General features: G+C 41.8%; 1 protein-coding gene across 6 annotated transcripts in view; it reads left to right on the plus strand.

Moving 5' to 3' along the window:
* Positions 1 to 4,299: 4,299 nt before the first annotated feature.
* The window catches only part of asap2a (ArfGAP with SH3 domain, ankyrin repeat and PH domain 2a), a 48,022-nt gene continuing 33,526 nt past the window's right edge, over positions 4,300 to 18,795 (plus strand). For 5 of the 6 annotated variants that reach the window (XM_044046919.1, XM_044046923.1, XM_044046924.1 and 2 more), the window contains exon 1: positions 4,300 to 4,904. In XM_044046919.1, coding sequence (XP_043902854.1) covers positions 4,779 to 4,904 — 126 coding nt within the window. In that variant the 5' untranslated portion in view covers positions 4,300 to 4,778. The remainder of the gene's footprint in view (positions 4,905 to 18,795) is intronic. The other variant, XM_044046922.1, reaches the window with a different exon arrangement.

Consider the following 18,795-nt stretch of genomic DNA (forward strand, 5'->3'; position numbering starts at 1 on the left):
AATGAGGCCTCTGTTCACTTTAATAAAGAAGCAAATAGAGAGCCTCCTTCCAAACTTGATATACACGTATATGATAATGTATATAGAATATACTGCCTTTAAAGGCGTGCGTTCCTCATACCGTACATGTAACTGTGACACTGTTTCTTTGTTATAATTCCTCATTGAAATGCATTTTCCAGATCCTGTACCTGATGCATGATCCCCATTCACCTTGCTTTACAGTGAAGCTCTTCACCGAGTGGAAAGTCTGGAGAGTTTCCTGTTTTTTCCTGTTTAAAACCCCCACTATAATCCAGTGTGAAAGTGAATGAATGAATGAGTGAATGAATGAATTTCTTTATTTCGGTTACATTCATGTAAAAAGTAAACATAGAGTGAGATCACTTAACACAATTATGCCTTTACCCGAAAAAGGAATAGGCTTATTTTTGCCTATCCTGTACAATACAAGAAACACAGCATAAAAGCCCTGGTATACCTGCTATACCAGATTTTGTATTTTGTGCATGGACAGACTATCTGATGCTCCGCCCCACTGGTAGGTGGAGTATTAAGCCCCGCTCACCAAGCAGAAAAACACTGTGACAACAGAAGAAGTAGCTGTCAAGGACAGTCATCCCTGCCTCGACCTGGCGACCCTTGACCCGGCTGACACCCCAACTCCCCTGCTGACGGGCCTTTCAGCTGTGAGCCGCTCAAAGCAGACGTGTCCGAGGGAGCTGTAGCATCATTCTTCTTCGTCTTTGGTAGGAATGCGTCCTATTCCTTGCGCCCAGACTTGTACCGCCGCCCGATGGTGAAGTGAGATACTACACGAGTATACCAGGGTCCGCGATATGCGACGCGCACTTCGCTGTGTGCAGCATGTGCAAGGAAGTATACCAGTATACCAAAACCAAAAAAAAATAATTCTTCATACTCTTATAGACACAACCTAAATCCTAAAACCCTCCTAAATCTTACATAGTAGACCTTTAAGGAACAGAGACAGTATGAAAGCATGACTCCATGTCAGTGATGGAGAGTGTGGCTGGTGTTGTTTGATCCCGCTGACCTCACTGACTGAGCTGCTGTTCCTCTGGGCAGCAGATGTTCACTGGAATTGTGTGTGTGTGTGTGTGTGTGTGTGTTCATTTCATATGGGAGATGAAGCCTGAGAAGCCAGTGAGGGTCAGTCTGGGTCTCATTCTCTTCATTTAGCAGCTTGCCAGGAGACGCTGCCGAGCTGAAAAAATGTGTGAACACTGCCCAGATTCTGATTTAAAGGCTGCCCATGGTTTTTTCGCCTTCCGCCGCTGCGATACTATTTATACTGGTCGCTGTGTTGCCAGAGCTGAAGAAGCTGGGAAACATCAGCGGATTTTTTTAATCCAAACCACCGGAAAAACACAAGAGTCTTGGGAGGAGAGGTTGCTTTTTATATAAAGAAAAAACTCCTATTGACAAAAATTCATGCATGGGAGAGTTTTCACAAGTTTCCTGCAGTGCCCAACAATAGAATGTTTTCATTCTCCTCCATTCCCCGTTCCATTCCTTTCCCCATGCAGCAGGACTTCAGGAGACGCTGTATGTTTTTGTTATTATATTTGTATTCTTGTTTCTGGCCTATATCAAATAACATTGACATTTGTAATCCACGAGCTACAGAGCACACAACGATTGGTATACTTAGACTTTTTATCTGGTATACTGTAATATCCAGAGGTGGAAAGTAATGAAATACATTTACTTGCGTAACTGTAATTGTAGGGTTTTGTGTACTTGTAGTTTTTTCAGTAATTTTTGAAAACCTGTAATTTTACTTTTACTAAATTAAAAAATAATTCTGTCAAACTTTGGCAGTGAATGATGAGGACAGGTAAATGATGAGGACAGAGGACAGGTGAATGATGAGGACAGGTAAATGATGAGGACAGAGGACAGGTGAATGATGACAACTGAGGACACAGGACAGGTGAATGATGAGGACAGAGGACAGATGAATGATGAGGACAGGTGAATGGTGAGGACAGGTGAATAATGAGGACAGGTGAATGAGGAGGACAGGTGAGTGATGAGGACAGGTAAATGAATGGTGATTACAGGTGAATTGGCGCTAATTAAGGTCCCTGAGTGAGTGAGAAAGTTAAAGCATTTGTGACCTTTGACCCATTTTGACTGATACATTATGTGTTTATTTTGTCAGCACTTTAATTTGTAAGGTTTGCCTTTAATGAAAAACAATTCATGTGAGATTTGTGTCCCCTACCCCAACCTTGTTAAAAAAGTTTTTTAGACCAGTACTTTTACCTGTACTTAAGTAAAATCTTATCAAAATAGTGGTATTTCTTTTTTTTTTGGTAATAGCACAGTGTCAGGTCTCATCACTGTCAGTGCTGCCTCTGTCTGGATCCCTCATCACATAGACGGCTACATAATGTGCCTATTTTTTATATCTCGATGAGGTAATCTGTTCCATCAAGGCCCTTTTAACTGATTAATTGAATTTCTATAAAATGAACTTTCAGGCAAATATAGCCCCGTGGCCTTACTGTCAGAGGTCCAGGAAGAGGATAATACATAATAAAGTACTTAAAGTATATGTAATTTCAGGGCATGCATGGATTTTTTTTCTCTCACAAACTTGTGACTGAAAATCCATATGAAAATGTTTGGTAATGTCAGAGGACAGCTGCCTTTAAACAAATGTCTTGCTACAATCAGACATAATAATAATACGAAAATCATTGCTTGATTCAAAACATAACATACTAGCCCACGACTGTATCTAAGCAACCTTCCTCCTATTCCTTCTGCTGCAATCAGTCGTTTGTCAAGTGCAGTTTTATTTTAGATTTCATTCATTAAAGTTAATTAAAGGGTTCTTGAGGTTAGAGGTATTATATACAGTACATTTAGCTAAATCTTACACATGGCATCTTTAATTAAATGCAAGTAAAATGGTTTGTTATTTCCTGTTGTTGCAGAATTGGTTGTGCCGTTACAGGGGGGTTTACAATTAATCCTCACAGCTCAGCAGCTCAGGCAAAGTACGTGTGAACATTAACTCTAGAAATCTGCACAGAAACATATATAGTTCAAAGTAACACTGCAACACCTTATAAACTGCTTTACCTTAAGAAACAAACTTCAGTTTAGTGGCGCTGTAGTCAAGGTGTTGCTTTCAGGTGCTGTAGGAAATATGTAGATCACACGCTACAGCCTGAACTGCAGCGATTCATAGTGACCAGTAAGTGAAAAATAATAGGTACAATATATTTTGACTCTTGGAAAATGCAGTGCTGTAATAACTGTGTCATACATGGTACTCTATTTATGAAAATGTTTTTATTATGTATATGTATTAGTTCTTTCTCTCAATTACCACAGAAAAAAGTTGAATCTTTCTGGTGCACATATACTTATTTTTGCACACAGACCAAATAGTGATAGTGAATTTGACCTCTGCGTTTAACCCCCGAGGTCAGGGGCATCCCAGCCCTTTACCTATTTGAACCGGCAACTTTCCGGTTACAAGCCTCACTTGTTTCCTAAATAACAATACAAATAGCAATACATACTAAATGCTACCATTAATACGGACTATATTTTGTTGTTAATTCCACCTGTAAGTGCTTAATTGTTCAGTGTATGTTTAGTGTGAATGTATGACTACCACTTGATGGTGAAGACATCTTACCTTACCTAACACAGCTAAGATGAATTTAAAATTAGAGGTCAACCAATCGAATGACCAGTCAACTAATGGGTACAATATTAAAATAATATTTAAAGGTCCATTGTGCATGAATTAGACTACAGATAGTAATGAATGAAGGATTCCTGAAGGATTCCTCTGTTCACCCATTCCTTTCCCAAGCATGTCAAGGAACTAATGTGGCCTTAACTTAAATATAAATAAATAAAAAATTATAAAACTCTTTTACAACTCTCTCCTACTCTCTGCTGTTTCCTCCTGCTTCTTCGTTGGCTCATGTCTCAGGTTTCTGTGGGCGAAGCTGTTCTTTATTTTATTATTTATTTATTTTTTTAATTCACGCCAACATTTTTTTTTACTCAGTAACGGATGTGATCTAAAATAATGCCTGTAATCTATTCTAAAAAAGATAGAAACACGTTTATAGTGTCAATGCCACATGGAACTGGCCTTTACGAGGAGCAAGTGAAGGCAACATGAGCTCACGCCTTCCGCGAATCCTGATTGGCTGCCAATTACCAGCCGGCGCCTCTGATTGGCTGCTGCGGGTCCATTGAATCCCCTCCTCTACCTTTGTCAATTTCTTGCGCTCCCGTTGAAACGCCTGTTTGTTGTTTCTCCTCGGGCTCGGGAGGAAGAAGTTACTCGTCCTCGGCTCTGTCGTGTCTCCGTCTCTCGGGCGTTAAGGGAAACGGAGAGAGTTACAGAGAAACCTCCGCTGTCCCCCCCCTGACCACAGGACGAGACAAGTGTGGACCTGAAAGACGGAACGGATAAAGAAACGTGAACATCACCTTGTGAGCACCGCGCGGTGCTGCTGCTGCTGCTGCTGCTCCTCCTCGAGCCAACGTGCGACACTGGGAGTGAGTGTGGAGCAAAACCGGGGAATGACTTAAACATACCCGGAGATGGTTGACTACACGCGGGGGCCTTCACAGACACTACTACCGCTGCTACTGTGAACTGTATGTCCTAAAACTGAACATACCAGAGAGAGAGAGAGAGAGAGAGAGAGAGAGAGAGAGAGATTAAACAAAGTGCTCCTTCTTCTTCTTCAGCAGCAGCAAACGGATTAATCATGCCGGACCAAATCACAGTTTCAGAGTTTGTGGCGGAGACGAATGAAGACTATAAATCACCCACTGCTTCCAACTTCACCACCAGAATGTCCCATTGCAGGAACACAGTGGCTTCTCTGGAGGAGGTGAGTGACAATAACTCTTTTAAGCTGTTTAAAATGCATCAAAAACGTCTTGCAGATGAAGAATATTTATATGCAAAGTGGGAATTGACATTTAAGTCCTAACGTTGTCCTATCTTCACAAGTGGCATTAATGGGTCACCTCAAAGTGTCCTCCACTAACACTTCAACCCCATCCCTTATGCTCCATCCTCCATGTATATTATTCCAATAAGATCAGCTCATCATTCATCAGAGGGTTTGTATTGCCTTGTGCAGCCAGCCAGAACACTCTATTCACTAGATGTAAATCCACATTTGCCTTAAAGGATTTTTAAAGAGTTTATATGACCTTGAATCTGGACAAAGGAAAACTGTCAAAGCAAATGCAAAGGATAATTTTTTTATAGGATGCTGGATAGGGTTGCAACTGATATCAATTTCATAAACATCATCTATCGATTATTTCTTATTATTGTAATAGTTAAATGTAGGAAATAGTGAAAAGCATAGAAAAGTCTAGAAAGTAGTTTGTCCACAAACCAGATTTTCAGTTTACTCTCATAGAGACAACAATAAACCAGAAGTTCTTACTCAAAAAGATCAGCTGAAAAATCAACTAATAAACGATATTTGATTAAATCAAATGCCGCTAATGATGTAATTATACAAAAAAACAACAACAGGCGAAGCCCGGAGCACATTTCTATTTAATATATGCACTGGACACAGTCGTCTACATACAGTAAACACAACTTTCCACCAGTAATCAGTGAGTTAATCTTAAGTAAACAATTTTTTATGTTGCATTGCATGAGGATAGATGATATGCGTTTGCTTCAGTGTACTTCAGCAGTGCACTGTGTGCCCACAGAGAGCACTTTGTGTTCCTCCTTTAACTTGCAGGTCATCAGGAGGAAGGACACTTCCGCTTTGTTCCCTGACAGCGCTGCCTCCCTCCCTTGTTGTAGTTTCCCCACTTTGTGTAGCAGTGCCTCGCCCTTGCTTGATAGTAAAAATAGAATTTCCCACATGAGCCACACACGGTGTTTTTAAGTGTGTTAGTGTGCCCCTGCTCTCCTGAGTTAGTGAGTAAGGTGACAAGTGAGGAAAGTGTCCTTCTTGTTCCCTAGGAGGAAAAGTTTTGAGTCATCGTTTTGTGGCTTTTATGGTAAAAACAGATGCCCGCCTCTGAAGGCTTGATGCTACGTGCAGAGACGAGATAAGTTGTTGCCATCTAATGTCAGTTTGGCCCAGTTAATCCACATCTGGGCTCAGTGACAACTTCACCTTAAGCTTCTCTGATCCTCTGCATCGAGGCGAGGGAAGTGGCGTCATATTTAAACTGTATTTGTGGCAGACTGAGCCAGGAAGCTACAACCTACACCTGCTCCGGCTGACAGGTGCTACTAGGTGTAACTTCTGCGTCGCTGCTTTGTGATTCATTAAAATCTCTGCTGTCGCTGGTTGTTCTTCAAATAGAGTGTCATCTGCCAACTCTAATCCAACTTTATTTATTTATGAAGCACTTTAAACAGTGGAAACAAAATGCTGTACATCAGAGATAAATAAAATATAAAAAAATACTACCTAAAAGACCAAAAAAAACAAACAACATACAATAAAAACAGGTAAAATCAACATCTCACACTGGGTCGAAAGCCAAAGAGTAAGGGACAGAGGGGAGGGAAATGTGCTTTTCTGTGGAAGTAAACAAATAAGTGTGTGGATTTTACTCCCTTTTTAAATAGTAGCTCAGCAGTAATTGGCGGTCTTTGTGGATGAATTGTTGGGCTGAGGATCCAATTCAGTGGCTTTGTTGTAGTTTTCCTGCTGCTGCTGCTGCTGCTGCTGAATTGTAGTTGTGCAGACGTGGATCAGTGTGTTGTTGTTGTTGTTGTTTCACATTGACCTACCCACGTTCAGGCTCGGGGAATACAGGCCCTCATTGTTCCTGACAACAAGACGGACACTTTGGTCTGTTTGACCAATTAAACAGTGCAGTGTGGCAGGAGAACACTTCCACGTATTGTCTGCCCGGTGCCTCGAATACGCAAAAACACATTTACATACGTACACACGGGCAGGATTTGACTAACTGCCGGGAGGTGAACTCTTTCACCCTTCACTTTTATGATGATATTGTGAATTTGTGAAGAGTAAATGGGGAAAAATAGAAATATCCAACTGCTGATTCTCCAAAAATTTGTACTCACTTGTTTTTTTTACCCTCGAGCTGTCGGTTAAGGACGGGCTGATTGGAGGAGCACACTGTTGTGTGTGTGTGTGCTACGGTGAGCTGGTGTATTATTTTTGAGGATGCTCTGTGTTTTGGGAATTGGCACCTTTGCATCTCTAAAATAGTCTGTCTGTCTTTTTGCTGACTCAAAGCTTCGTTGATTTGAGGTGTCGATTTGTGGTCATGTTTGCCTTGTGAGAATATACTTGATTACTGAAGCTTGGTGGCTACAATTCATGCGTGGCAAAATATTTGACAGTCACTGTTATGAAGGCAAACACTGAGCATAACTGGTTTCCACTCCATATTGCGGTTTTAATCTTGCAAAGCAATTATTTTCTATGTTGAAACTTCCCTAAAAAGGGAAGAATTTCCTGTCACATTATTTCTGCCCTGTGTTATAACACAATATGATCACTTCAAATTTGCCTTTAAAGTTATAGTGTAACTTAGCATCTGCAGCTTTTCTCTTAACTCAAATGTAATGCAATGAGCTGCATTGAATGGGTGTTTTCCATGACACACATGTTGGTCCCATGAGGAAAAGCACAGGTGTTAATAATCAAGGGACTGATTGCTACGCTCCATTTAGCGTAGTAATGTTTCGAGAATTAGTTATTTTTGCACACGTGCAACTTTGACCTCTGCATTTAACCCATATTAGTAACACCTGTCCATGTTATGCTAAACAACATGACAACATGGTGGAAAATGTCCAGTTTCTGTTGTTTTTTAAGTAGCTGGTGCAATAACAGTCTCACCTACTCTCAGGACTTTTTAAATGGACCTCTGGGTCTGGTTGTTTATTGGAAGGCTTTAAACACATTAACAGGAGAGGGGACTGGAGCACTCACTCAGCGAGAAGGGTGCACAATGCAGTGCAATTATTTCTTTCTAAATTTTACTGCATCTGACATGATCTTAATTAGGCTAGTAGTTTTAAACTGCTGGCTATTAAGAAGCTATTCACAGAGCACACGTGTGTGTGTGTGTGTTGGTAAAACCACACCAATAAAAACCTGTTTATCCAGTAAGAGGATGTTGGGCTTTGCGTCATGATGCAACAACTCCTTTTTTTTTTTTTTCTCCTTTTTTAGAGCGAAGAATCAGGGTGTCCGGTTTCTCCCCTAAGTGTCCAATATGACCTAAATGGTAAATAGAGAGTGTAGCAGGTCACCAAGAATGCTATGACCTTATCTCAATAGCAACAACAAATTAGTCTGTTTCTGTTTGATTGACCCATTGTTTGTAAAGAGCAATTTCCTTACAGCTCTTACTTCACTGACTTATGATTCAGCTGGTTGTTGTCGTTGAAAATGTGGTGGCTTGTTAAATCCATTGGCATTTATTGTTGTCACATTTGTAGAGCTGCCACTTGTTTGACAGCAGCTAGTACAGGTATATAACACATTTAAAATACACATTAACACGTTGGTCTGACTGAATTTGTACTAATTCAGTGTCTGTGAGTTGGACTAATGCATTCAGAAAACGTGACTGGGAGGTCAGCTATTACTGCATGTATATCGGGGCTATTTAATTACTCAGCTGGGCCACATTTTCAAACAGTACAGAATCTGAGGTAGTAATAGTAATGTTTTTCACTTTGAAATAAAAATATTTAGCTCATTCTGTCCGCATAAAAACAAAAAATGTGCACTGTAGTAGCTGTCACGAGTTTGTCGTATTTAACCAAGGTGCAAACACGTGCACAAAATTAGCAACAGCATTAGTTTTCCTGAATTAATATAAACATTTGTCACACATGACTCACGCATGGTCAGTGCTACAGTAGGAATTCATGTAGGAATATTTGAGGGACAGTTAAAAGTGGTTGTGTAGTTTTCATCATTGTTTCTGCACATGTGGCCCACGGACCACCATTTCAATAGGCTGGATGTATACCATTGGTCTGAGTTGGCCTGGACACAAGATTAAGACAGTCCCGACCAAAACATAGTGAAATTCAGTCATTTTTATGCTCTGTCATCTTAAATAATTTGATATTTTTTGGTTGTTTGATGTAGGAAGGCGGCATTTTGAACCAAAATCTGCCTAATACAACAAGTGGAGCGGAGGTGGACACACTTTATTCCCCTCTTGAGCTTGTATACTGGGACAAGAGCAGTAGTCCGGTTGAATAGCGTCAAGCTACGACTTGACTGTGCATGGAAACGTACTGTTATCATGAGCAAAATCCCTTTTTTTCACACAAAGCTAATTGTCTGCTCAACTATACGTGTCCAAAACCTCACCTTAGTGACCCCACAGGTTTGATTGAAAGGCAGCATTAGCCCTGAGGGCAGAGCTGACCTCAGGGTTAAGCACTGATGTTGGTTAAAATTCCCTTGTGCTTTTGTTTCAGCCAAGCAAAATCTCATGCGTATGTCTACACGCTGTCTGACTGAGAGCAGAAACTGGCACACATTGCAGTCGTCAGGTCTATTTTTGCACCTTTTTTAATGCCCCAGTTACTGGCTCTAGCCAGCCAAAGAGAAACCTCTGAACGACACAATCAATAAAGTTGTCTCCTTGAACAAATCTCGAGTGCATCCACTTCTCGCTCAGGTATGAATGTCTGTCTAAAACTCTGTTGCAATTTAAACATCACGGAGCGGCTGTGACAGTGCTTTAATGGTGTGGCTATTCTCTGCTAGAGTGGGTCAGTTATCGGTGTCACCGTGTTTTACATCAAATGCAAAGTGTCAAAGTGTCGACTGACTGAATACAATGGGCATGAAAACGGATCTGACTCATACAGCCGGCTGCAGAAGACTGCCGAGTGTTAAAGCCCGTGGCTGCACATCAGCCACCACGACTTGACATTCAAGACAAGCTTTTGAATTGTCAGCAGTGCAGCCCTTTGATCAGACTGTCAGTTGCATGTTGTTGCACAGACGGACACACAATACGCTTCATGACACAACAGCCGCTTTGTAATTAAAGGGGTTTGATGGATAGAGCCTTTGATGGCAATAAACTCTTGAACATTACTTGGTATTGTTGCTTAAATACGAGTATCCACACGAAGTTCTGTATCTTGCGGTTTTTTGAATCCAATAATATTTGGGTTTATAACTGGGATTTGTGAACGCAGGTTAACCCACTAAAAAAGGCGACGGATAGCATTCCAGGTTCAAGACCCGCTCGGATGGATGTTGCATGTTCTCCCTGTGTGTGCATGGGTTTCCTCTGGGTTTGCTCCCACAGTCCAAAAGATTTGGGGATTAGGCAAATTGGGCACTCTAAATTGAGTGTGAGAGCGTGAGTGGATGGTTATTTGTCACTATGTGGCCCTGTGATGGGTGTACCCCGCCTATCACCCTATGTCAGCTTGGCACAGCACCCCCTCATGTGGAAGACGGTAGAAAATGGTTGGATGGATCTAATTGTGATTGTTTTGGCTTTGGGAGGTAATGATAATTAGAGCTGAAATATTATTAATATAAACTATTTTGATAATCGATTAATCGGTTTGATTAAAACAAGATTTTTCGATTGCTTAAGCTTGTTAAATGTGAGTATTTTCTTCATTTCTTTGCTCTGGATAATAAATCATTATGTGAATCATTTTTGTTTGTGGACAAAACAAGAGTTTTAAGAACAACCTTTTGTAAGGTTTTTTGATATTTTATGGACCAAACAATTAATTGAGAAAAGAATCAACAGATTTCCATTATGAAAATAATCGTTAATTGCAGCTCTAATGGTAATCTTTACATCATTATTCTCATTTTCATCTGTGATATTTGTGCAGATCCACACATTTTGGCTTGAAGACATATTGCACCTCCTGAAAATTGCAGTAGACCGTATTGCGATTTTGATAAAATTTCAATTAATTGTTCACCCAGGTTTTGCATTCTGACCAAAACTGATGTATATCTGCAAAGTCATTATAGCTGGGAGTGAACGCTGACTACACACATTCCCACTGGTCAAAAACCACTTGGGTTTAAATAGGAGCAACATTTGTAACTTAAGTACGCTCGTCAGTTTGTAACACAACACAAGGTACCATGAAATCTTCTTGAAAGTCAACAGATTACCTGTGCTTAAAAATGGTTTAAGATTATGTTTCAAATGGCCCTGGTCATGGCTTCCTTTGAGTTCCCTGACCTTTTGAGATCAAACAGGGAGCGATGTGTCTCCAAAGGGTGTTTTCTTTTAGATAAAGCTCCTAAAGGTGTAAAGTTATTTATTCAAGGTGTAGTTCAACAATACTTTAAAGTCAAACAATTTTATCTGAAAACCACAACAAAGATTTTAGTAAAATTTTAGAGATACAACTGTTCAATCTTTTTCTTGATGCAAACAAATTTGAAGCATTGTAGTCTTTACCTTTTTGTTGTTTATCAGTTTAAGTTTTAAACCCTTTCACCCTTTCGCCTCTGGCTAATCTACCTCTTCAACTTGGCTTTTAATCAGAATGTTTTACAATTATTATTTAGAGTTTCATGTGCCTGTACAAATAGTACTATACAAATAATAAAGTCATTATTATTGGAAAAATTAAGTTTTTGTACCGTTTCCTTTTATTATTGTGTGAGCTAAATCTTTACACTAAATACTTGCCTAAAACCCCACAGAGGACATAGAGCTGCTGCACAGTTAAGGACTATCTCAGTAGCAGAAACTCATCCACACACGAGGCCGCTCCCACGATCACACATCCCTTTTGTCCAGTTTATTCATTTTTGGCCCATGAATAATGGCTATTTATAGTCACGTCTGCTTTTCATGGGCCAGTGCTGGTGTCTTGGGGAGTTTGGGGCGGCTGAGTCAGTCCTGAAGGCTTGCATCATTACTCTTCCATCTGGCTATTATTTAATCTAACAGAGGTCCATCACACTGGTATGCCAGCTATGCACGGGTAAGGCAGGTTGCCTGGTTTGCGTGACGTTGTTGAGAGACTATTGGGGAGTACCTCTGGGAACGGCAATGGCATTTACAGCATGCACAGGTGGTTTCCACAGTCTGGTTCTTACAGACTGTCGTGGGGCCTCCTGATGTCGGTGTCTAACAAAGTAATGTGGCTTGTGAAACATTAAGTAGATTTTCATTGAGCTAATGAGTGTTAAAACTTGATAACTGCCCGCTGTGAGAGGCTTTATAGCTCCTTTATCTCAAGCCACTCGTCGTTAGCGTTATGTTGTCTTTTGTTGACACAAAATAAATACTCCTCCAGTATCTTCACTGCTATGTAGTTGTTGCGTAACTAAACACTTGTTCTTCTCTACTACCGCCTTGTGTTGGCCCATTTCATTTATAGCTTATTGGTTTACGGCCGATATGTTAACATCTGAAGGCAAGTGGGCTCTCATAACTCTTCTCCAAGTGTTGGTCTGTCGGCTTGTGTTGATGCTGGAGTTGTTCCCGGGGCCAGCGGAAGGCCTCCTCCTGTGCTGATTCCTCGGCCGAGGCCTGGCTGAGAACGGCAGCTGCCCCTGGTGGAACAGGTGGCCTGAGGGAAAGTTTTGACATGACTTGAGACAGTTGGATTATCAATGCTGGGGGCAATCCACGTCCTAATGGCTTTAGAGGCACACAGATGGATCTATGAACTCTCATACACGTATGACACAAATGTGCAGTCCAGCTCAAGTGAGTAGCCACTCTGGCTAGTCTTGAATGTACCACCTAATGCCTCTTACAAATGAAATGTGAATTTCTGGCAGACTGAATTCCTGTCACCTTCACTCTACATCTGCTGCCAACACTGTTCGTTGGCTTTGCCATAGTGTATTTAATGCAGGCCACGTATATTCAAGCAAAGCCAAATACGTTAAGTATTAAAAAACCTTCTTGTTGTCGTTATTTTGGTCATTTTGGGCGAGCACCAAAGCATTACTGCACCAACAAGCAGTTTAAATCCATGTTTTAATGTTGAGTATTCAACAGGAGTGTAATTTCAGTAACTGTATTGATTCCTTTTAGGAGACATGAGAGCTCACACACTTGTTTTTCCTTTGCGCCGGTAATGCAGACTGTTATGATCCGGGCTAGTGTGAGATTTATTGGCGCAATAATACTAACTTAAGTAAAAGGAGATCTAATTTTCATAATTTGTGTCCGACTTCTTCCTCGGTTTGGAAAGAGAGAGAGTTTGTCTGTATCCTCTAGGGCCTGGTATTTCTGTGTTTGTGTTATAATTCAGAAACAGACTCCGACGGGCCTTCATTATGATGCAGCAGACGTCCCAATGGATCATCTCGGGGCAAAGGTCATGGGTCCGTTATGTGAAATGATTTTACTTCCTTTTTCACACATTTTTTCCCGTGTTAATAAGCATGTGTTGGGACCCGATGATTCTGTTTTGTTTGAAGATCTTTCACCAGAATGAAAATGTTGAAGGTTCGATCCAGTGCGGTGAAGGGGATCGAGGTGAAAGGGGAGACTGCCGCTCTCTGTCCTACACAGAGGTTGGGGGGGGGGCTGGACACTGGGGACACTTAGGATAAATGGGAACATAAAGCTCATCTCATCCATCAGAGTGTTCGCGCCCAGACTGCCTGAGACGGCTCATGTTGATGGCCATTGTTCGCTCTCTTCATTAATGAACTCTCACTATCACTGATTTGTAGTCCCAGCCACTCACCTCTGTTGAGTCCACAGTGGGAGAATTCTCACATACTTTCACTCTGAAAACAGACTGCATGCCTTCTCTATTTAGAATTTAACTCCTCTGAGTTTCTTTGTCATTTTAGTCTGATTGTTTTTAACTCTGTTGCGCACCATACACATTAGTTGCATGAAAACTGCTGGAGATCTCCTAAAGATTTAGCTTGTCCTTCAGTTTGAAGGCAAACTTTCTTCATTCTACAAGTTTCCAACAGAGATCAAACAAAACCTTCTGCTCTCAAGCCCCCAATGGCACACACACACACACACACACACACACACACACACACACACGTTTATGCTCTCTGAAGTGTTTTATTGCAGTCTTTTCCAGGAGAGAGCAAATCATCTCCTTGCTGCCTCTCTTAGGCATCATTGTACTCCTTTTTGAATTTTAGGAAAACGTTTTGGCACATTGCCTCTGGCACTACTGCTTTGACGGCACATGTTTACGTGTAAACGGGCAAAGAGAAACCCCAAATCTGTCCAGAGTTCTCTCTCAAATTGCAGCACATTTGTTCCTTATTTCCCTGCCACCCCTTCAAACATGTTTTTTATCAGCCTCCTGCTAGTTTATTAACTTTACTGAAGGCTCTCCTTATAGTGCCGTTAAAATTTGCATCCTTATCGTCTGACACGTTAGAAGTTTGAAGGAGAACAGTGACAAACAATGCAGTAAATTTCCAAGTCAGATTGGGATTCTTCCAATGACGCACAACAAACATCGCCACTGAAGTATTATGACCATGAGGCACTGCGGCTGTCTGGGAGAACCAAATGCCCAGGTCTGTCACATTGTAAAATGTGAATAAAAAAAGCCCAAGCGGTCAACATGAAAGTTTGTTTTCTCTAACACATAAATTATTGCAGTTGATGTTGTCATTGCAGTGTGATTTTTGGCAGCTGGCAGTCAAGGCTCTGTTCCAACAGTGGTCTTTGTTGTGCTCCCTGTGGAGCTGTAAAGTGTCCCGGTGCTAAACCAGACGGCTTGCTGGGAGATGAAACGTTTGAATAACTCAAATCGTCTCTAGCATTGAAGAATGGTCTACGTCTCCACTTTTTCTTTAGTTTTAGTGTGCAGTGTCAACTCTGTGACCGCAGTGCTTGTGTAAAAATTAGCCATTCATTTTCTCCGTGTTCCACACTTCCAGTGAACTTTCAGGCTGGAGTTTTCCATGCTGCCTTCGGGCAGACTGACTACACACATCTCAGCTGTGTGAGTGCACAGAGAAACCCTGCAACCGTGGCCTGTTAGTGGTGGCCTGAATGCAACCCACTTCTATCCAAATATTGACTTTACTCACTCAGCATGGAGAGAAGTTGTGAATGAAACACTTGAAACCCTTGAGAAGATTATTTTTAGGCCAATTTTTTTTTTTGCACTTTTGGCTCCTTTTCACTGCATTTTAACATAAATGACAGCTTGATTTCATATCCTCAGGGATTTATCTTCTCTCTCATGCCTGCAGAGCTGAACTGACAGGAGTTTTGACATATATTTTGAATGAATCACAGCTTTTTTCTTCATGGATGTTGAGGCAAAGTGCTGCTTGTGTTGACCATGACTCTGCCACATGTCGGCAGAGACTCTGTGTCTGGTGCAGCAGTCGGCTACGCTGATGCTACACCTGCAAGAAAGGCTGACGTGTCTCATTCTGCAATGTAGCTTCCTACTATACTAATACTGTGATGTTTATTTTATTCTCCTTCAGGGACAGTCTCCACAGATTGCTTACAGGTGACCTAACATTACAGTTGGCAGTCATGTAGGAGGGAAAAAAAAAAACTGTGGTCCATTATATCAACATTTCCCACTGGGCACGTCATTACACAATTTTATGCGGGTAATCTGTGTCCAACCTGTTAACACCTTCAAATGATGCCATGTGCTGATGTGTTGAGGGGGAGGCAGGAATAGAACGGGGAAACAAATCCGGTGTGCCCCAGAAATACCGTCATTATGGCCCGCACGTTGATCGCGAGGGCTTCAAAAGTTGCTGCACCCCTGAATTTTTATAACTAGGTGCGTGCCAAAAGTGGTAGAACAGATTCGTGTTTTATGAGCAGCTGCATGAATCTTGGAGACGATCAGGTGCTTCTGGATTCTTGGTGAGGAGTTTTTATGGAAGAAAACAAAGTAAAACGGGGGAAGAAATAACATGTAAGCTGTATCAAACCCTCTTTTTGCTTTTTTGTAGCCAGTTATAAGTCAAAAACAGTTCTAGTGTTTGAAAAAAGTGATTCACTCTATGTATTTTAATGTAAATGCTATACTATCGGCAGGGATCTACCGATTGTGCGCAGACAATGTGTCAGAGGAGCTGTTTTGACATCGTGGGAAAGGTGTTGAAGGATGGGAATTAAGGCCACATCAGATGTGTAGTGTGGATAGGAGGTACATTACTGGTTTAGTCTTTTCGAGCAATGAAGTGGTATGAAAACACTGCTTGCTCCATTTCGAGTCTGGACTGGTAATAAACCTGAGACCTGGGACCTTTGGAAACAAAGACACAGTTACCTGCGTTCACTCGCTTGTGAACATAACATTCTAATAACACTTGCAGTCTAATTAAAGAAATCTTGCTCTCACGTTTTACCAGTGTTGTTTTCCATTAGCAGTACTCTCTTAAACTAAATAAGCAACTGCTGAGGAGCGACTCCTTTTTCCTGTTTTCAGTGATTAGTGGACAGAGTAGAGTGGATGCAATGACCCCACAAACACTAGTGATGCCTCCACAGTACCCTAACCATTGTTGAAAATAACCCTCACCATGTAACGATACACTGCCAGTTGTCATTTAGTTATCTTTCCCATGATGTGTCCTTAAAAACAGGGCTTTTTATTCATAATATTTGTGTGAGTCAAGTCTTAGTCGCTAGCTATCGTTTGTAACACCGTGTAACATCTGGTGCCCCAATTAAACATGGACTACACCAGCACAGATACCGAACCCACACATGGATCAAATAAACGGGGTTGATTACATCCACGCCTGCTGCCGTTGTATGTGGCAGACTTGTTTGCTCCCATGACTGTCGCAGACAGAGGACGTGATGTCAGACCACGTTAGTAGTATGTTGTATGTGTTTATGTGTGGGGGGGGGGCTTCAAAGAAGTTGTGTGGTGATGACATTAACGCTGCTGCTGCAGAGAGTTTATTGGATCTTCTTTGTAAAAAATGTGTAATTGTGTGTAGATGGGGCGCCTCTGAGAAAAGCAGGAAAGCTTCTTGCTCGGCAGACATGCTGTCATCAGCAGATAGTTTGTCAGCAGGGACAATGGGGCTGGGTCTCTGTCTTGTCTGTCAGTCATTCCAGCGTGCAATCATTCAGGAATGTCTTTCTTCTTCACGCAGCAGAGGAAGATGTGGAGAGTGTTAGCTGGATTTACTTTTGTTGTCCTCCCTCCCTGGTGTCTCGCTGTCCCCCCGCCGTCCCTCTCTCGCCACATGTCTGTGAAGTGAGCTATTTTCTGCCCTCGCACCAGCACTGTAACGTTTGGTCTTTTCGTCATGTGTCATTTTAATGGACAAATAACAAAAGTTACACTCTCACTTTCGCCAGAATGAGTTGTATATTTTCAGAATGAAATGGGCGCTCGCTAGTCTCAAAACTTCAGTTCATGCCGTAATCTCCTTGACCACCTTTAACATCGGCAAGGCTTAGCGTATCTGCTCTCCCTCTGTCCGTTCTGGCACACATACTTAAGATATTATCTGTCCACCGAGTTCAGTAACCTGACACACGCTACTCTCATTTTTTGTTTTAAAAGTGAATGGATCGCCTTGGCAACAAAGTCTCTGAAGACTTGCTGCAGCAGATGGTGACCGATTGTAATCACCATGATGGTGAAGATGATGATGTCATGCATTAAGAGGACTAATTCAATATAGTTTGTGGGTTTTTGTGCCCCCCCGTTTAGGCGACTATGATCAGCAGCAGAGAGAGAGCGAGCAGCCACTGTGGCTCTGGGAAATTGGGAGCTCCTGTTTGGAGCAGAAGAAAAATGCTGACATTGCAATAATATCGCATGTGGGTTTTTGAAGCAGCTCCAAGCTCAGAGACTGAGGCTGCGTCTATTGTCTGAGGATTCAGCTCTGATCGTGCGACCGCTGGAAAACGCGGCACAGCAGTGGAACTGCCCCCCCCTCTTGCTGTGAAGAAATTTTTTTTTGGGTTAAAAGTGTCCATACTTAAAGAGGGCGCACACAATAGGTGGCCTGGCGCTGAGTGAAGAGTCGTTCTGCCCGCGCTTTGAGAGCACGTCACAGTGGAAATGTGTTAAAGTGATTGAAGAGTCCTGTGTGCGCGTGAGAGTGATTTAGGGCTTGGAGTTTGTTGTGTTCATCTGGTTTATTACCTCGTCTGGCTGTTCCCCTCACTTGTCTTCCTCTTTCCCCATCACACTGCCCTCTGCAGATTGAAAGGGTCTGCTGGAGCGTGATACTGCCAGATTGTGTGTGTGTGTGTGTGTGTGTCGTCGGTGAGAGCAAGACTTGGGTTTTGGTCGGAGCCGTGATGTCCAGTGTGTTTGGCTCGTAGCCACACAAGCTTGTTGCAGATAAACGTGTTTGGTCCTCTGATGAATCAAAAGAAATGTTTCCTGTAGTGTGTCCACCACAGACGTGACTAATGTTTTCCAACTTTAAGGTTAACCTGTTGGCTGCAGTTGTTATTTGCATTTTATGGCGAAACAACTAAGCTGTGTGAGCGGTGCGAGTGAAGTCTGCTCTCGAAGTTGAAATCTGCTCGCTCCAGTCGACCACATTTTTGACAGTTTGGGGGTGGAGACCGGGGAAGGGCACCGGCCCTGTTATGATTGGTCACTTTCAGTGCGATCACACCCACAAGGAACGTCGAAAGTGACCTAACGCGATGGTAATATTATTTGCTCGTCAGCACGCTTTACTGCTCTCACTACTTTTGACATAAATGTACATAGTACATGTAAAAGTCTTATTATTCAAAGGCTGCAAAAACCAAACAATATATCATTATTATTTTATTAAAATACCCTTAAGTGTCGAAAAAATCCATCAGTTTCATATTTCTTGA

This window comes from Solea senegalensis, linkage group LG16, assembly GCF_019176455.1.
Source record: "Solea senegalensis isolate Sse05_10M linkage group LG16, IFAPA_SoseM_1, whole genome shotgun sequence".
Taxonomy (NCBI): domain Eukaryota; kingdom Metazoa; phylum Chordata; class Actinopteri; order Pleuronectiformes; family Soleidae; genus Solea; species Solea senegalensis.